The sequence below is a fragment of the Octodon degus genome, unplaced genomic scaffold (genome assembly GCF_000260255.1).
Source record: "Octodon degus isolate 3935 unplaced genomic scaffold, OctDeg1.0 scaffold00076, whole genome shotgun sequence".
Lineage (NCBI taxonomy): Eukaryota > Metazoa > Chordata > Mammalia > Rodentia > Octodontidae > Octodon > Octodon degus.
This window is the reverse complement of record NW_004524652.1, coordinates 9,625,185-9,644,433: the sequence shown is the minus strand read 5'-3', so window position 1 is coordinate 9,644,433 and position 19,249 is coordinate 9,625,185. Positions and strand designations below refer to the sequence as shown.

Below are 19,249 nucleotides of genomic sequence, written 5' to 3'. Positions count from 1 at the left end.
GTGAGATGGCTCAGTGGTCTAAAGCACCTACTTAGAACAAGCTTAGCAAATCACAGGGACCGCGGTTCAATCCCCCAGCACCACATGCCAGCCAGGCTTGCCCCCTGGTGGGCTGAGCTGGCCACACACATACACACACACACACACACACACACACACACACACATAAATAAATGAATAAAATTTAAAAAAAATTCACTAGTTATAGACCAAATAGACTTTTGAGAATTATTTGAACGCTTGGGGGTTTTATTTTTATTTATTTTTATTTTTATTTTTTGGAACTGGGGATTGAACTCAGGCCCTTGCGCTTGCTAGGCAAGCGCTTACTCTACTGAGCCATCTCCCCAGCCCCCAATTTTGTGATACAGTAATGTCAATTACCATATTAGTAACAACATGTTATTAAAAAAATCTTAGTAAAATTGTTAGGCCCAGAAAGTTCTAAAATAGTCTGATAATTGTCCTTTCTGGACTTCTTGTAGAAATTTATGTTATTGAATTTATGTCCTGAATGAAAAATACATTTGTTGGGAGCTTACAGTTTTACAAAATGGAGTTCTTTAGCAGCACAAATATTAAAAAAAAAAAAAAAAAAAAAAAAAAATCGACAGATTAGGCTTCAGTTTACTCATTTTTCCAACCTAAACCATCTGAAAATGTTATCTATGTCAGCCTGAGTAATACATTTCATTTTATAAACTGACAGCTTTCCAAGTTCAGTATTTTGCTTGGTCTTCTGTTAACTAGGCTAGTGTATAAAATCCTCAAACTCAGTCAACAGTTCAGCTGTGCTGGTAAGTAAGGGAGATAAAAATACAGTTTATACTTCATGATTATAAACAATAATTACTTTTTTGATGGTGGTTTATGTCATTGACCTTAAATGAAATAAATATGTATCATGGATTATCTGAAATCATGCTGGTATAAAATTATTGGTAATGTTGTGAAGGCTTTTGCTAAGTTGAAATTTCTGGTTCTTCAAAGCTGTTTGTAATGACTCAGATATCACAAACCTGTCAAGAATCTGTTCTCCATAAAATGAAGAAAAATCTTTGAATAGAGTATCCATTTCCTAAAGGAAGCACAAACAGTAGAATTCTGTTATTTTCAGATTTAGTCCATGTGAGGACTTATTCTTTTAAAAGGATTTTTTTTTCTGTATTTTAGGGAGGGGCCTACAGGGTGTTCAGGGTCTTACTTCTAGATCGGACTTGTAGTGATCCTCCTGTTTACAGCCTCCCAAGAGCTGGGATTACAGGCATGCACCACCATGCCCAGTCTCAATTGTTGTCAAACCCCTGGCCCCTGCACCTGCCTGCAGGTGCTTTAATCCGCTGAGCTATTTGGTCATCCTTAGAAGGACTTTTAGGGGACAGGGAGATGGTTCAGTAGAATAAGCGCTTCCCTAGCAAGCGCAAGGGCCTGAGTTCAATCCCCAGTTCCGCAAAAGAAAAAAAAGAAAAAAAAAAAAAGGACTTTTTGAGTCATAAGGACCTCCTGACTTTTGGGAACACCTTTGAGAAACAGACCATGTAAGAAGAGGCTTGGGGTCAGACTCTGGAACCAGAAAATAATTATTTTTCCATTGTTATTTCTTCTTGCTCTCTCTTCCTCATTGAAATATATCTCTATTTATTGCTCCCTCCCTATACCACAATTTGCTTTAGTAATCACAATAATGTAGATATCGGTGTTTTTACTCAGCAATTTCATTCTTTTTCCCAGCAAATACTAGCTGTGGGCTACCTCTAAAGATGCTGCGCAAGACACCCATCTACACCTGTGGCACGTACTTGGTGATGCTGGTCCCGCCTCCAGGGGGATCAGGCAGCTCTGCCACCCGCTCTCTTTTTGGTGGAACAAGTGGCTTGTCATCTTTAAAAAGTAAGTACATTTTGTTTGTGACACTTTGGTATATCTCAAACTCTGAAATGTAAAGTTTTCCCATTATTTTGTACTTAGTAAAAAGTTACTTGTAGTAGCTTTCTGATAACAGCATAAAGTAATAATCATTAATGTAGTTATAGCCAAGGAGGAATTCATATTTTCAGTACTGGGGATGGGGGTGGGGGTTTGAACTCAGGGCCTGGAGCTTGCTACAAAGGACTCCAGCACTGAGCTATACCTCCAGTCCTGGAATTAATTTAAAATAGATGTACATTTTTTTCCTTCCTTCCTTCCTTCCTTTCCTTCCTTCCTTCCTTCCTTCCTTCCTTCCTTCCTTTTCTTCTTTTCCTCCTTTTTTTCCTCCCTCCCTTCCTTTCTCTTTTTCTTTCTTTCCCTCCCCTCTTTTTCTCTGTCTCTGTTTCTTTCTCTGTCTGCCTGTCCTGTCTATGTGTCTGTCTGGGTCTGTCTTTAATATGTCTCTGTTTACTGATAGCACAACAAGACCTCTGCTCACTCTCATAGAATCTCAAATTACTAAAATAATATGTAAAACACCTCCATTTTAGGACCCAAAATGTTAATAGAAGTGTAGGACACATAATATGTATAAATATTCATTTATGTTTTTCAGTGTACACATATTTCTATAAAAGATGGGGGCATGATATAATAATTGAAGCAGTGTAATTTTGGCTTCAGAGTAAGCAAATACAGTAGTCAAATGGGATAAATTATAGAATGTTAAAATAGTTCTTTTATATTACCATTTATTAGCATTCTTTCCTTAGACATCCTTTAACCCTTTGAGCCTTAGTTTTCCCAGTGTTTTGTTTTGTTCTCTTAAAATTTGTTTAGGCACATAAAATTAAAATGTTTGAAAAATCATTTTCCTTATTTTCATTTTCCAGTACTTAATCTGTGTCCTCTTAAAATGATCAACTTATAGTAATTTCATTAAAGGATTCTATTTCACATGTAGACTTCAAAAAAAAAGCAGGGCGCCCCCCCCCCCCCCCCGTATTGAGATTGAACGGAGGGCTTGTGCACAACAGGCAGTTCCTGGCATCTACCTATCTACTTTCTATCTCTGGATTTACCTATTTGGCCTACTCACATAACTAGAATTGTACACTGTGTGGTGTTTTGTGACTTTTTTGTATGAGCAGTTTTGTTTTTCATGTTACAGCATGAATCAGTGCTTCATTCTTTTTTGTGGTTAACATATTTCACTGTAGGGATAATACTCCATTTTGTTCATCCATTCTTCAGTTGATGGACTTTTTTCCTACTTTTTGTCTATTTTAATAAATGCCGCTATGAACATTGGTATATAAGGCTTTGTATGAACAGATTCTCATTTCTTTTTAGTATCTGCTTAGCAATGGAATTGCTTGGTCATATGATAACTCTGCTGACCCTTTGAAGGAACCCTTATTCTCCAAAACGGCTGCACCATTTTCTGTTCTCATCAGCAATATGTAGTGGTTCCAGTTTCTCCTCTCCTCACTGACATTTGTTATTTTCCTTTTTTGTTTTATCATAACCATCCTAAGGGACATGAAATAATGCCTCTTTGCAGTTTTGATTTACATTTCCATAATGATTAATGATGCCAGACATCTTTTCATGTGCTTATTGGACCTTCGTTTATCTTCTCTGCAGGATTGAAATGTTTTGTCCATTTTTAAATTGGGTTATTTGTCTTCTTACTGACCATTTGTCTTATTAAGTGCTTCTTTAGTCTCTTTGGTATGGCTTTCTCACTCATTTGAAATTGGGCCTGTTTAGGTAAAGCACATCTTTATGGTGCCATTCACAAAGATATACTTGACACCATCATTCTATTTGAGCCCAATAAATCAGTAAATGCTTAAATTCCTTTTGAGTCTTGTTCCAAGTTAGACCCTGTACGGTCTGGAAAATAAGAGCTTTTAAGACAGTGGAAGCAAACTTACGGCACTTGTGCCGCCACTGTTTGTTATCATTGAGAGCTCTGGGAAGCTCACCATCACTGCTTTAGTGTCTCCTTGTGACGTTGGGAGAGAAACAAAAGGTTCTTTGGTGGAGGGGACAAAAGGTTCCAGAAAATGGTAGATGGTGCTGCATTACTGCTTGAACCCTGCCGTGCCTCCTTCTTAATCAAAGAAAGCAAGCATCATGGGGAAGCAGGGCTTGAGTAATACTCATGGATGTGCTGGGTGGAGGAAAGGTGTGAGGAAAACTGGTGAAAAGGAAATTTGAGGAAGATCATTCTGTTGGTGTGCAGAATTGAACAGTAGAAAACAAAGAAATAAAGAATATATAGTTTAGGATATATGGTGAACCTTTTAGAGTTTTCTTTTTTCTTTCTTTTAGAGTTTTCAATGGTACAAACTGCCTACAATGGTATGAGTGACATAGATTAGCTACCATTGGTTTAGGTTATAATTCAAGTCACATGTGACAAGAACCTGGCCTGTTGGGGTGACGGGACTAAGAAAAAGAAACAAACACAAGCTAGATATGGAGGTCCATGCCTGTAATCCCAGGACTAGAGAGGCTGAGGCGGGAAGATTGCTTTTGAGTTCCAAGCCAGATTAGAATACATAGTGAAACCCCATCTCAACCAACCAACCAAACACACAAATTCAAGAGACACAGTGCTAGAATATATGTTCTAAAGTAGGGAAGAAAATATGATGTCAACAATAGTACCTAACAAATAATGCTTGATAGTTCTAATTTATTTAATTTTTATAACTGTATAAGGTCGGTACTTTTGTTGTTTCCTCTTTACAAATGAGGAGACAGGTTCAGTAACTTTCCAGGGAGCACCCAGATGTGGTCAAGCTGGAATTCAAACCTGAAATAGAAAGCCCAAGATCTCCATCACTATACTATCTTGTGTTAAGGAAAGAGGCTAAAGTATCTGCAAGTTTCAGAGCCAGTGCATAAGAAGAGAGCAGTGGAGCTGTGTTTGTATTTCTGAATGTACAGTGTTTCTCGTAAATGTTGGTGACTCAGGATGTGAGTAATCATACCATTCTTACAGTTGCCCTTTTAATAATCTGTATTGAAAAAAATCTTCATGCAAAAGTTACCATTTTAAAAACACTTTCAAAAACAAGATTCAGTGGAATGAGGATAGGTCAGTGGTAGAGCAGTTGACTAGCATGAACAGTTCCTTTCTTTTTTTCTTTTTTTCTTCCCAGTACTGGGGATCAAACCCAGAACCTTGTACTTGCCAGTCAGGCATTTATGTTGTTGACCTACCCCCAGCCCTTGGCCCTGGTTTCAATCCCTAGTACCTGGGAAAATAAATACAAGCGTCTATACAGCTGCAACCATTGGTGATAGTTTTTTTTTTTTTTTTTTTTTTTTTTTTTTTTTTTTTTTTTTTTTTTGAGTGGTTTGTATGTGTAGTTTTAGTTACCACCAATGGACAACAACAACAAAAGGTTTATTTTATGTTTAGACCTTAAAATTTAAATTTTGAAAATTGGTCTTCAGGATCATTAAATAGCATAATGTTTGTTTCCACAGTTCTCGCCTCTAGCTTGGTCTATAACATTTCAGATGGTCAGTTCACAAGTCGTGCAGATCTTATAGATGCTGCTGGAAGCTCTCTGGGGCGTGGTGCTCTTGTCCCAGGATTGGGTAAGAAATATGTGCACACATTTCCTTGAAAAATTCACAGTTCTAGCAGGGTTTTTTTTTTAAACCTTGCCAATTCCCCATGGCATTATAGTTTTCTTGAGAAATAAAAGAGTTTTAAACACTTCTTTAAAGTTGGGGAATCAGTGTGGAAAATTGTCACATGTAAATTCTCTATATGAACTGCCATTGGAAATACTGGCCATTATGTCATAGGATAACGCCTATAACAAAGTCCCAAAGTCAATGCTATAAGAAGGTTTACTCTTGTGAAGATTATGTTTGCCAGAAAATGAATATATTGTAATATATCTTTTTTTACCTTGTCCTGGATGCTAGTTAAATCCTCTTGAAGTTTTAGGCTCAGTTATTTGGGATTTTATTATGTGTTAATATTCATTGGTCCTATTGTTACCATTTAATGTAAATCACTTGAATCTTTTTTTTTGTTTTGGTACCACAGCCAAATTTAGGACCTTGCACTTGCCAGGCAAGCACTTATTGCCACTGAGCTATATCCCCAGCCCTACCACTTGAATCTTTTTTGGAAGTAGGTCACATTTATGTCAATTGCTAAGAACTATTTTGTGAGACTTACTCCTTCTTGCATAGATAGGCATTAAGCAAACATGAAAATTAAATCCTGGCTTCTTGCTGAACCCATTCAGCATTTTGCCAGTAAACCTATAGGAACAGCACCATGATTGTGAGCATGAAAGACACCCTGACCTTCCTACTTATTGTTAGATCATTGGATGGGCTGCAGTGCCTGTGAGAAATGTGTACACAGGAGTGACAATGCGGTGGCTGAATGCAATACGCTCTTTGCAGGTGCCTGCTATGATACAGTGAACAACATGCTGTGGACGTGCTCCAACGATTACATCGACCAGTGGTGTAATCCTGGGAATCAGGCCTTCCATTATGTGTGCCAGCGACTGGGAGTCAGCCACATCATCACCGAGCCCAAAGGTGAGGCACGCCGTTGCCACTGCTCCTGAAATGGGAGAGGCTGCTGTGCATAAGTAGGTGGAACGCAGACCATACTGGCACCCGTCAGTAGCCTTTCCCCTTTGAACTTGGAAGCCTCTATTTATGTGTCTGATGGTTTGGTTTATGATTAAGTATGAACATTTTGAATTATCTTTCAATTGTTTCTCTCATAACTACATTCCAGTGGGTATCAACAAGTCTGTTCAGCTCCTGTCCTTACAGTATATCCCCAATCCAGCCTTTCCCACTGCTCTGCTGCTGCCACGCCTGCTCACGGTGCTTACACCACTGGGCAGCATCCTTCATGGGTGTTTTCCCTCCACCCACAGAGGCATCTCCACTTTGCAGCCAAGGGCTCTCCTATAGCCTGGCTGGGCAGAGCTGCCACTCCTCTGCCCAGATATCCCCATGGGCCTGGGTATCTCAGAACCAGAATCCAAAGACCTCATTTATTTCAGTAGGTCTCAAACCTAGATTTCAAAAAGTCTTTGGTAAAGATAAACATTTCCTCCCTTGCATTTGAGACTGAAGCTCCTGTCTCAAAAGCACAGATGACAGTGAAACTCAGGCTGGCTATGGGATTAATATCCAATCAGAAAGTTCAGTTTTCCCCAGTACCGAAAGCTGTGCTGGCCACCAAAGCCAGGCATGGTGTTGCATGCCTGTAATTCAGGCATTGGGGAGACTGAGACAGGAGGAGCACTATATGAGTCTGAGACACATAGCGAGACCCTGTACCAAATAAAGCAATGAATGAATGAATGAGTGAATGATTTTTTTTTTTTTTTAAATTAAAGGGCCAGTGAGATAGCTCAGCAGACTAAGTGCCTACTTAGGCAAGTGCAGGGACTGAGGTTCGATCTCTGGTACTGCATGCTACGTTGACCCTGCCTCCGGGGGGAACTGAGCCCCAACCAAGTCTGGGCATGGTGGTGCATGCTTATGACCCCAGTGCTGGGGAGGCTGAAAAAAGGAGGATCACTACAAGTCTGAGCTTCACAGTGAGACCCTGTAGCAAATACATAAATTAATAAAATAAAAACTAAAAATTAAAAAAAAGAAAGTTCAGTTTTGACAAATTCCACTTAATCTTCAGTTTTTCTGGAGTCCTGTCTTCATAATTCCCATTGTCCCCAGTCCTTTTTATCTCAAAGGTTCTCTATGTAGGCTTACTTCTACACAAGGGCCTATGTTTCCATGTCTTTTAGGCAGTGTATTTCAGCTGGTTTAAGGAAAAAATACATCTCTTCATGTTTTGCCTATTTGGATTTTTACCTGTATTCTTTGAATGCCTGTAACCATCCATGAAATACTTATTAGATAAGAGGATGTTTGTCAGCTCTCAAAGGATTATTGATGTGTATAGCTCAGGTGACTATAGAAAAAAATGTTGAGTACAGTGGAAGGAAATGTTTGTGGATGAGGGGAAAGAGTTCCATTGATAGGGACAGCCATAGAAGAGTGAGTTATTGTACTGGAATGGTTACCAGCATGGGTTGAGATGGCTGGAATTCAGTTCCCAACTTTACCACTTTGTAGCTGTGTAACTGATGATGAATTACTTAACCTCACTGACTTTATTTTACTGCCTATAAAATAGTGCTAATGGGCTGGGGAGACAGCTTGGTGGTCTAAGTGCCTGGCTGGCAAGCAGAAGGACCTGGGCTCGATCCCTAGTACCACACACCATGCAGAACACTGGGTGCACTGTGATGGCCCTGAAATGGGGCATGGTGGCACATGCCTGGAATCCCAGCACTGGGGATGCTGAGACAGGAGGATCACTATGAGTCCGAGCTGCATAGTGAGACACTGGACTAAATAAATAAATTAATAAATAAATAATTTTTTAAAAGTGCTAAAATAGTCTAAGTTTATATCCATTTTGTAATGTAATGCATTAAAGCATTTAGCCCATTGTCTAGTACTTAGAACAGGCTCAGTAAGTGACAACTATGTATGTTTTAGAAAAATGGAAATTTTCAAGTGTTTGCACCCCACGCTTTGCCAGAGAGAAGGGTCCTTCAGCAGCAGTGGGAGAGATGGGAGCCGAGCAGGTCTGTCCTGGTTGGGGTATGCAGCTTTTGTGAATTGGAGATTTGCTCCTCCTGGGCCACATATGGAATGTCTTTCCTCACTGGATTTCTTTCTGCCTTCTAGAAGAGGCTATAACCACGAATGAGGTTATCAACCAGTTACTGCACCATGTTGGTGCGATGTGCATACACCAGCTCAACCTTCTGGCCACTAACCCCAATCTTCCCATCACAAGTGTCTTGGGCAAGCAGCATCCAATTGAAGCCCACCATGTGAGCAGCATTTGTGACATCATGGAGAAGGCCATGGTTAATGGTGATACCTGCATCATACGCTGTATTCTCGTTGTCTTTCAGGTAAATACACTGTGGTGAGGTTAGATGCTAGAGGGAAAAGAACATACACCTTGGTTTCAGCCAGCTAATGTCTACTAGAAGAAAAATTCAATAACATTCCCATTTGCTTCTTACCAACTTCTTGTCCTGTAATTAGAATTATCATCATATTTGCTGCACTGCAATTGGGGTATTGCTGTCTGTAGCTCATTGCATTTAATATATGTGAAATATTTACTGTAATTATACCACTGCACAAAGGAAGAGATTGCTTTAAAACTCACCTGGTTATCTGTTCATCAGAATATGAGCCATGTGCTTTCTTCATAGGGATAATTTTATCCCTGGTAGAATTACCATTTTTAGATATGCTCCTATGTTTTTGTAGGTGGTGTTTAAATTTTTCTTCAGCCCACAAACTGAAAGGAACCGGGACATTATTCGACGGTCAGGATTGCTTCTTTGGCAGTTGCTGATGGCACCAAAAGATCAAATCTGCCCTGAAATTCAGAAGGAAGTCTGTCTTGCCATCAGGTAAACAACAAATGATTTTCTTAGTGTTCTTTGCAAAATAATTCTCCTGTAAGGCATTGTATTCTTCCTGCAGATTGGTAGCATGTGTATCCTAGCATATCCTGCAGCCAGGACCCCAAGCACTGGGACAATTAATAGAAAAGGTCTGCCCTGATCTTCACAGGGCCACAAGGTGAACCAGGTGCCTGTCTTTCTTCTTCCCACACAGCCAAACCTTGCAAGTGACTAGTTTGCAAACATATCCCCTCTTCTTAGGGTGTGGGATAGGACAGTCAGAAACAGATTAACTATCTGGTAGTCCTGGACTCTAGTCTTTCCAGTGCACCCACTCACTGTGCCTATGGTTTGAGGCTTACATTTTCTCAGCTGTGAGATGATCTTAAAGATAGCACTTGGCTGTATAAATTGAAGAGGTTGTCCAGTGAAGGCCTGATGCAAAGTATTGCTCACCTGTGTTGTCTTTGTTACCCTGCTTAAAACTTTGGTATGCTCTCTGATGAATTTATGAGCCATTCTCTGTTTATTGCCATTTATTTGAGTTTAATTTAGTGAACTTTCATTGAGGCATATTACCTTAATATGGCCAAGTATATTTAAGTGACCCATGGAGAACTGGGTAGTTGATTAGAAAGAGTCAGCTGGCAGGATTCCACAGCAGGTTCTGCTTTGGGTTGCTTTCTGTTGAGTGCTAAGGCAATAATTAAAACTTGTGAACATGACAGGTGTATATGTATACACTGTCTTCATTATATGCATGGTTCTGTGAATGTGAACATTAGCCACACCTCTCACTGCACACTTGGAAATAGTGCACCTATTGCATGTTAGATCTCAGTTTAAAAAAAAAAAAAAACCTTAAAATTCTGGCACGATGTGTCCTCATATTCTGGCATTTTTGGAAAAGCTGAGAATTGGAAATTCCCTTTCTCCAGCTATTGCGGGGGGCACCACCTGTACTATAACTGGCTTTCCTGACTTCTCATATCTGACTGAATCTCCTTAACCATGGAGCCTCAAATAATCCATTTGCTAGTTCCAACAGGAGGAAGAGAGGGATCCGTTTATCAGGGAAGTGATTGGACCAAATCATGACAATGAATTTAGGTTTAAATCCTCTTTTTATTTTTATTTTTATTTTTTTTTTTGGCGGAACCAGGGATTGAACTCAGGCCTTTGCGCTTGCCAGGGAAGTGCTTATTCCACTGAGCCATCTCCCTGGCCCGTAAATCCTCTTTTAGCAATAAAACTTACTTTTATGTAATCAAACTGGTCTCTGTAATGAAAATTTAAATCTAAATATTTAGAGTTTGAATTTTTTAGAGTATTTGTTTAAAAAGTTTTTGACTTTTGTGTCATTTCAGCTCTGGTTTAAATATTTTGTACCCAGGTGAAACTGAAATTAATAACTTACTTAAGCTGGTTTTAACAGAAGGTAAGATTTATCCTTTAATTAAATTACCATCTTTTTTTCTTTAAGGAGACGGCTGGATATAAATAGATTCTTCTTATCTGTTATTGAATATATTTTTAAAATGTTTCTGGGTTAATGCCAGCATTTCAACCAGATTGAGAGCAGAAACCATGATTTATATATCTTTAAACCAATAAGCTTCTTTGTACAGTATTTCTGTACAACAGACCCTAATGTACCTGACCCTAATTTTTTTTTTTTTTTCTTTCAAAGATAGAGTCTCACTATGCAGTTCAGGCTGGCCTTGAACTCACTATACAGCCCAGGCTGGCCTTGAACTCACAATAGTCCTTCTGCCTCAGCCTACTGAGTGCTGGTGTTACAGGTGTGTACCACCACACCTGGCTCTTATGTTTTAGCACAGGTTTTAAAATAATGACTTTCCAAATGTCGTGGTAGATACCTATGGAAGGTTGATGCAGGAGGATCGCAAGTTCAAGGCTAGCCTGGATTATATAGTGAATTCAAGACCAGCCTGAACTGCATATAGTTCTCTCTCACTTGTCTTTCTCACACAGACACATACACACACAGACACACACACAGATACACACACACACACACACACACACACACACACAGATACACACATACACACGCCCATGTGACTTCTTGGTGATTTCTAAATTTTTTTCCACACATTAGAAACTCCCTTTTTAAGTTAGACAAGACAACAAAACACTATGATAAAGGCAATTTTAAAACAACATTAATTTAAGGAATGAGAAAGACACAGTCCAAAACTGGGCATCTGATGTGAATAGGCACTTCTTAGATGAAGAAATGGAAATGGCAAATAAGTAAATGAAAAAATGTTCGACATCATTGGTCATTCCAGAGATGCAAATTAAAATAATAGTGAGAGTCCATCTCACCTCAGAAAGAATGGCTATCATCAAGAAGTCAACCAGTAACAAATGCTTATAGGGCTGTGGGGAAAAAGGAACTCTTCTCCACTGTTGGTGGGAGCATAGATTGGTACACCCACTATGGAACTCAGTATGGAGATTTCTCACAAAACTGGGATTAGAGATCCCATTCAACCCAGCTATTCCCTTTCTGGCTGTCTTCATGGAAGAATTAAAAAAATCATACTGCAGCAATATATGTGGATCTATGTTAAAAGCAGCACAGTTGACAGTAGCTAAATCTTGAAAACAACTCAGATGCCCATCAACCACAGAACAGATAAAAAGTATGTGGTCTTTTTATAAAGTAGAATACTACTCAGCCATAAAGAAGGATATCATATTATCTCCCTGGTGTGAAGAACTGAAAGAGTAAATAAGATAATGCAAAATAGGAAGAAATTGTATAAAAGGAAAAAGGTACTAGGATTAGGGAAAGGGGAAAGAAAAGAAAAAGGAATAAAAACAAAATACAAGATAGTTATACTACTAATTTCTCTTAGTTCATTGAAAAGAGGGGTCCGTGCTAATATTGTTTGGAGAACTTTTAAAGTGCGTATCTTGTATGCTGATTAACAACCTTAAAAATGATGCTCAATGTATTAATTATTGTTATTCTATTATTTTGTTGTGAAATTTTGTTTTACTTTTTTCCCAAAAAATAATAAATAAATAAATTTAAGGAATGAGAAATATGCTTTATATCAAGAAGGTAATTAGGGGCTGGGGAGATAGCTCAGTAGAATAAGCGCTTGCCTGGCAAGCACAAGGGCCTGAGTTCAATCCCCAGTTCTGCCCCCCTCCCCAAGAAAAGAAGGTAATTATATCTAAAACAGGATGCTCAGGCTAAAAACAGTCCATCTGAGCAGATGTGGTGGTGTGTGGCTGTAATCCCAGCACTTGGAAGACTGGGTGGGGGAGTATCTCAGGTTTGATTTGAGGTCAACCTGGATTACAGAGTGAAATTCTGTCTCATAATAACAAACAGAAAAAACCCCAAGCCAATTGGTTGTGATGTAGTTTTGCCACTGGTGTTTGTCTGAGTTTATATTCCCAGTGCTGCTAGGATGTTGACAATCTACTTTAAAAAAAACTTTTAAATAGCGTTAGTTTTCTAAGTGCCACTTCCAAAATAGTTATGGAGCTTTATTATGCATTAGGAGAGAGAAACAGTGGACTCTCGCAGCTTCGGGATGTGATCTTAACCAACTTAGCTGAACAGCTTCAAAACAATCGATTCGGCAGTGATGAGGATGATCATTACAGGTGACAACAGTTGTGTTATTTACTGCTGGCCTTTTCTTGTGTCCTTCTAAGTAATTAATTTACATTTAAATATGTTTGATAAAGTTGTCTCCTGTTTTCTAGCTAATATCATTAGCATGTTAAACCGAAAGCCTGAATCAATTGAAGGATAAATCCCACAGTTGCCCTCAGAACTAATAATGGCACATTTCAGTTTTATCAGTAAGGCAGCTTGGGCTTGCTTTTGGAAAGAGTGCTTAGCAGAAAAGACAGAACTTATTTCTAGTATCTTGGTAGAGGAGCCCTGTACTTTTCTGATCTGTGAGAGATGTGTATGTGTGTGTTAGACTTAGAGACAGAAAGGAAACTGGTTTGTTGTGTTATTTATAAAGTACTTTGATTGGGTGGTTGGGTACCACTTTGTTTCTGTAAATGTGGCTTAGATAATTATCTGGTTGTTATCATTACTGAGTGAGATGACTTTCTTACAGAACCAATTAATTTCATATCTTAGCTGAGCATGGTGGTACATGCCTATAATTCCAGCCCTCTGAGACCTGGAGGCAGAAGGATAGGTTAGAGTTTGGCCTGGACAACTTAGTGACTTAGCAAGATCCTGTCTCAGAATTTTAAAAATTTCAAGGAGAGCTTGGAGGTAGCTCAGTGTGAAGATCCTGGGTTCAATCTGCTAGACAGACAGACAGACGGACAGACATTTTTAAATTTTTACAAATTTCATCTTGTTTCTGTCATTACATGCCAATTGTATAAAATTTACCCTGTTACTAATAAACTATCATTATCTTGTTACATTTTTCCTGCGTTTTAAAGGCTTAATGATGAACTTTTACACTATATTCTGAAGATCGTTGTAAGAGAATCCTGTATCTTAATCACCAAGTGCCAAACTGTCTCTAAAGATGATTTTCAAAAGCTCCTTTCAACTGTGCCTGTAAGTAAAAATGTGTTTTCTGAAAGCAAGATTATATTGCTTCTGTTTTTAAGATCCTGTATTGACACAAGTGTGTGTAGACACACACATACATACTCACTCACCTTATAAAGAGAAAATAATTTATGAAAGTTCATAGACGGTATGCTTATCTTAGAAATGCAGAACAAGTGAATCCACTTGGAATGGTTTTCCCCAAGATTTTATCCTCTCTACTTAAATTTGTGGTGCAATAACTTATTTGACTAAATTTGTGTTTTTTTTTTTTTAAATCTAGTGGCACTCCCTTCCTATTAATGTAACTTTTTTCCCTAAACTCTTAGTGTTTTATATACAGAGAATTTTAGGAACCAAAGTTCTTTTAAGGGTTTGAGTAGAGTCTTTTCTATGGGGATGCCTGTGAGACAGAGGGAGAGAGAACTACTACTAAGAGGAAGAATTAAAGTAGTTGTTCTGAGAGATTAGTGAGGATTGTGCAGTGAATGGAAGGCAGAAAGTAATGGAAATATATCGATGTCTGGGTCAAAAGCCATTTGTGTAGAAGTCACCTGAGAAACTAACTTGGTCTGTTTTTTGTACTTTCTCTTTGTTTCTCTTGTCAAAAATCTTAAAAACATGAGGACTACACGATCCCTTCTTTCACAAGGGAGTAGATCATTTAAATGCCCTTATTTGTATTAAAGGCTGCATCCTCCTGCCTGCGCTATCTGATGGCAGTTCAGAATCACCTTCTCAGTAATACTATTTTGATTAAACCTGATGAGAATGATGACAGTGACAACTCCTTGCAGGGAGAGACATTGAAGGTACAGGTAAACACCAAGCTTTATTTTAATGATGCTTTCTACCCAGTATGTAAAGCACAGTTTAATTGGCCAAGTTTTGATGTATTATGATGTCAGAATTCACCATGTGGCTTATATTCTTGTGAGAGGTATTAGGCCACTCATTTCATAGATTTTTATGTCATTACATAGCAGTTACCATATTGTGACACTCGCATAGTGTGTTATACATGTGCTCCTGTCAGTCTCTTTGTGCCTTTAGTTTCATCTTCTTTTAAGAACTAAAATATGGCACTCACAAGTGATACCATGCTTGAAAATTATATATATATATAAATATAACATATATATATAATATAGTTCTTTTAGCATAATATTTTAAATAGTTTTGACATTTTAGATGGTTTATCATATTTCTTGATCCAAATAAAAGATAATTTCTCTGTCTTTGTATTGAAAACAACTTAAATTTGTAGACCTATAGTTTGTTTCATCTTGTCATTATTCCTAAATTAGCTTCTGTGTAAAATCAATCATTTGTTCCCACATCATAACTTACAGTATTCTAAAGATCTTTTTATAGCAGTGGTGGTTATAATTTTGATAAATGTTCAAGGCAATTGTTTGCATTGTTTAGATTTCATCTCTGTATGAAAATTAGAGAAATCAGTAAGGTTATTCTTCCATAAGATCTTGACTTAAGTACACTGAAAAGTTAACCAAGGGAGACATAAAAAACTATTATAGTTTGCCTTTTTTAAAAAACTCTCTACATATACTATACAAGTCAGACATTTGCTAGTTTGTATATGCAAGTTTATTTTACCAAATGACCAGTTTTATTTTTTATGCCCCATGTTTTATTTTAATTAAAGAGAATAAAAATAATTAAACATTGAAAAAAATACAGAATTTTAAAAAACAAGCTGACAGGAATTCAGTGGTTGTTATATTGCATATTGTTGTCTTCAAAGTATTGTACAGATTACCAGATATGACCGGTTTTAAACAGGTAAATATACATGAATTGTTTAAATTGCTGGTATTAACTTATTTTCCTTACTTTAGTTTTCCTAAGTAGAAAATAACCAATCCTCTACTTCCTAAGGTTACTTTGAGGACTAGAAACAAGCCACGTTCAGCCCTGGCACTGTGCTGCCATGTGGTGTATCATCAGTAGAGGATCACTGATACTAGTTGACTTAAATTGACTTGTCTGTCAGTTCAGCATTCCCTTTCACTTTTTTTCCCTTTCACTTAATGATAAAAAGTATTGTTTTTTGTTTGTTTGTTTATTTTTTTTACTGTACTGGGGATTGAACTCAGGACCTTGCACTTGCCAGGCAGGCAGTTATGCTGCTGAACTATCTCCTCAGCCTAATAAAAAGTATTCTTAATGCAAAGAAAGACTAAGAAATTTCAACAACAGAAACGTGTTTGTTTTTTTCTTTGAAAATTAAAAAAGTTGAATTTATAAATTCTTAATGCATAGAGAGAAATGTAAAGATTCCATAGAGGCAGAATAGACTCAGGTGTCTAGTATTTCCAACAAAAATTTTAAAACACACAGATGTCACCTTGAAAGATAATGTGGTTATGTTTTTAATAGAAAATAATCATAAACTAAAAATTTATATATTAACTAATATTTACTAACATAGTATTTATAGTCCCATGACTTCATTAACAGTTATTTTTAGTGTTTAATAGCCCATAACTGTCTGCTGCTTAAGTTGAATTTTTTCACTTGGTAGATTTTTAAGTGTTGACAGGTTAAAGATACTAAAAAGGGTCACTTGTATTGTTTCAGAATGTTGTGTTCTTGTCTCATTTTATCCACCGCCTATACATGCGCCTTTTATTGTTCTGTTTTTCTCTTTAGCTTCCTCATACCACCCAAGGCAGTCTTCCACTTGGACAGTTTCTGGGCTGGCCACCAGGAGCTCTCTTGTGCTGGATGGGATGGGAGCTAGGCCTTTTCTCCTATGCACGCAGTGTGCTCCCTGTGAAATACTGCATATTTCTGTCTGCATTCCAGACCTTGGCCTCCCAAATAAAATTGCTTGGCCATCCTAGAGGAACTCAGTGCTTTGGGCTTGTTCTGGCCACCTCATCATTTCATGTGGGAATGTGTCATTAAGGACATCATTTCATATTGTCATTGTGAGTGTATGTTCATGACAAAGCCTGAAAATAATATTATGATGTTTTCCATCTAGGAGCTAAAGGTCAGTATTTTGGCTCTTGCCACCCAGATCCTGACTGGATGCGATGAAGTGTTGGAAATGCTACAGCAGGTGACCACTGCCCTTATAAACAGTGACATACCTGACCGAGAACAGAGGTGAGGAAAGGGATTGGGAACTGTGTCCTGCTGCCTTTTAGGAAGAGAGATTTGCTTATGAAAGTGAAACCTTTTTAGAATAGAACATTGAATGTCCATTTTTGTGAGAATAGGTTAAAATGACAAGTGTTTCAAAGCTAAATGCAATCAAAGTTTTTAATGTGCTTTTAGATGAAATTGGGCCAATAGCCATGATCTAGGGCAGTGATGGTGAACCTTTTAGTGCTTTCAATGATATGAACAGCCCATTTTGGCAAGCATGCCATTGGTTCACCGCCACTGACGTTGGGGTACAAGTTTTATTGGGCAGCCTCATCCTTGGCATCGAGGACTTCTATTGTCATCAGTCCCAGGTTGGCCTTTCTCTTAATTCTGTAGTTTAGTACCACACTGCTTGCATTTGGGAGGAAAAAGTGACTTGGTGATACAAATAATCAGTTTCTGTGCAGAAGATGACACTGACATGATACCTCTAGATTTTACTGTATTTCACTTCTCCAAATATAGGAGTGACCTATATAGAGGATAAACTTCTCTTTCACAGTAATGAAGCCCTGCACATTAAAATTCTTGCTATGGCTTGCTTCTAGAAATGAGTTGCATAATGTATTTTTTGACAATTTATGTTAGAGATGTTGATTTGATATCCAGCAGCATAAGTTTGGCTTTAGTAACTTTGTCCCTATGTCTTTTGTTCTCTCCCACTTAAAAAGGAAGATGGGAGGTTGGGTCTGAGAACAGTTTAACCCAGATAGATGTTTCAGGAGCTTATTAAGAAGTGTGGTTGTTGTCCACTGTGGGCATGTGAGAGTAGATGGTCTCCAGTGCTAATGGGCTAGCAAGCACGCATTCTCTTTCTGGTTCTAACACCAATATCCTCAGTACCCCTGGAGAATTCGTATGACCTATCTCTTTGTGAGAGAGACTTGCATTCTTTAATTTTCCTAACAGATGATGTGAATATTAAGAGTGTGATTTTAAAGACATGTTAAAAATCTGCCTTCTTAAAATAATTAAAAGCAAAGAGCCTGGAAGTAGAATGGTGGCCCAGGTAGGAGAATGGAGTTATTGCCAAATGGGGGTAGTGTTTTGGTTTTATAAGATGGAGAATTATAGGGGGAATGGCAGTGATTGTGCATTATTAATACAACTGCAATGTACACTTGAACATGAGCAAGATGGTACATCTTATGTACTATGTATTTTACCACAATAAAAATATTGGGAGGAAATCTGACTGCCTCTATAGTGCCCGTGAACCTCAGTTGCTGTAGAGAGGAGTGGATTGCACAGTGACACACAGAAGAATGGTGGTGTTCTATTTGCTTCCTGTTTCTCTGAGTCTTGCCAACACAGCACCTACTGCCCCAGAGGCTGGGAGGAACTTGAGAGGTTGGAACTGCCTAGAGCAGGCATTTGCACTTACTAAACCCTTTATAAAGTGCTTTGAATGTACTTTGAAATGCACTCCTGGGCCGGGGAGATAGCTCAGTAGAATAAGTGCCTGCCTGGCATGTGCAAAGTCCTGAGTTCAATCCCCAGTACCACAAGAAAAAGAAAAACGAAATGTACTCCCAAAACTTTTTTGGCAAAATCACAGGCTGAAGGTGAAATCCATTAGTAGCTCCTTGTTTTTCCTCTCTTCCTTAGTGGTAGAAGGTGAGACATTTGTAGTCCGGATTGCTACAGCCATAAGTTTTCCCTTGTTTAAGGAGGTGGGATTTAAGAGAATTGTGTGGTATATTTGACATCAGCTGCTGCTCCACCTGCTCAGCTATTGCTTAGGCTCTTTCTCTTGAACTTTTTATAGGCTGAAAGGCTTGGAGCAAGTCACCAAAGCCACTATGCTTGGTCACCTTCTCCCAGTGTTACTGACATCCCTGATGCACCCAAATCTGCAGACCCTGACCATGGCCGATGCCCTGATGCCCCAGCTCGTGCAGCTGGTGCTCTACACCAGCCAGGTGGGACCCTCAATGCCTCACAGGTCTGCTCTCTGCTAGCCTGCTTCATAATAAACATAACTGTGCCTTTCAGAAACCAAGAACAGGGCTGGAGAGATGGCTCAGTGGTCTAAGGCACCTACTTAGAACAAGCTTGGCAAAGCATCAGGGACCGC

The 19,249-nt window shown here is 38.5% G+C and overlaps 1 protein-coding gene across 10 annotated transcripts in view; it reads left to right on the top strand.

Annotated features, from left to right (window-relative positions):
• Positions 1 to 19,249, top strand: part of Hectd4 (HECT domain E3 ubiquitin protein ligase 4) — a 141,991-nt gene that overhangs the window by 30,491 nt on the left and 92,251 nt on the right. For 6 of the 10 annotated variants that reach the window (XM_023720467.1, XM_023720469.1, XM_023720464.1 and 3 more), the window contains exons 8-18: positions 1,732 to 1,890; positions 5,416 to 5,529; positions 6,358 to 6,498; positions 8,680 to 8,912; positions 9,280 to 9,425; positions 10,787 to 10,857; positions 12,965 to 13,070; positions 13,881 to 14,001; positions 14,685 to 14,813; positions 17,006 to 17,130; positions 18,941 to 19,094. In XM_023720467.1, coding sequence (XP_023576235.1) covers positions 1,732 to 1,890; positions 5,416 to 5,529; positions 6,358 to 6,498; positions 8,680 to 8,912; positions 9,280 to 9,425; positions 10,787 to 10,857; positions 12,965 to 13,070; positions 13,881 to 14,001; positions 14,685 to 14,813; positions 17,006 to 17,130; positions 18,941 to 19,094 — 1,499 coding nt within the window. The remainder of the gene's footprint in view (positions 1 to 1,731; positions 1,891 to 5,415; positions 5,530 to 6,357; positions 6,499 to 8,679; positions 8,913 to 9,279; positions 9,426 to 10,786; positions 10,858 to 12,964; positions 13,071 to 13,880; positions 14,002 to 14,684; positions 14,814 to 17,005; positions 17,131 to 18,940; positions 19,095 to 19,249) is intronic. The other 4 variants (XM_004635930.3, XM_023720465.1, XM_023720461.1 and 1 more) reach the window with 2 other exon arrangements.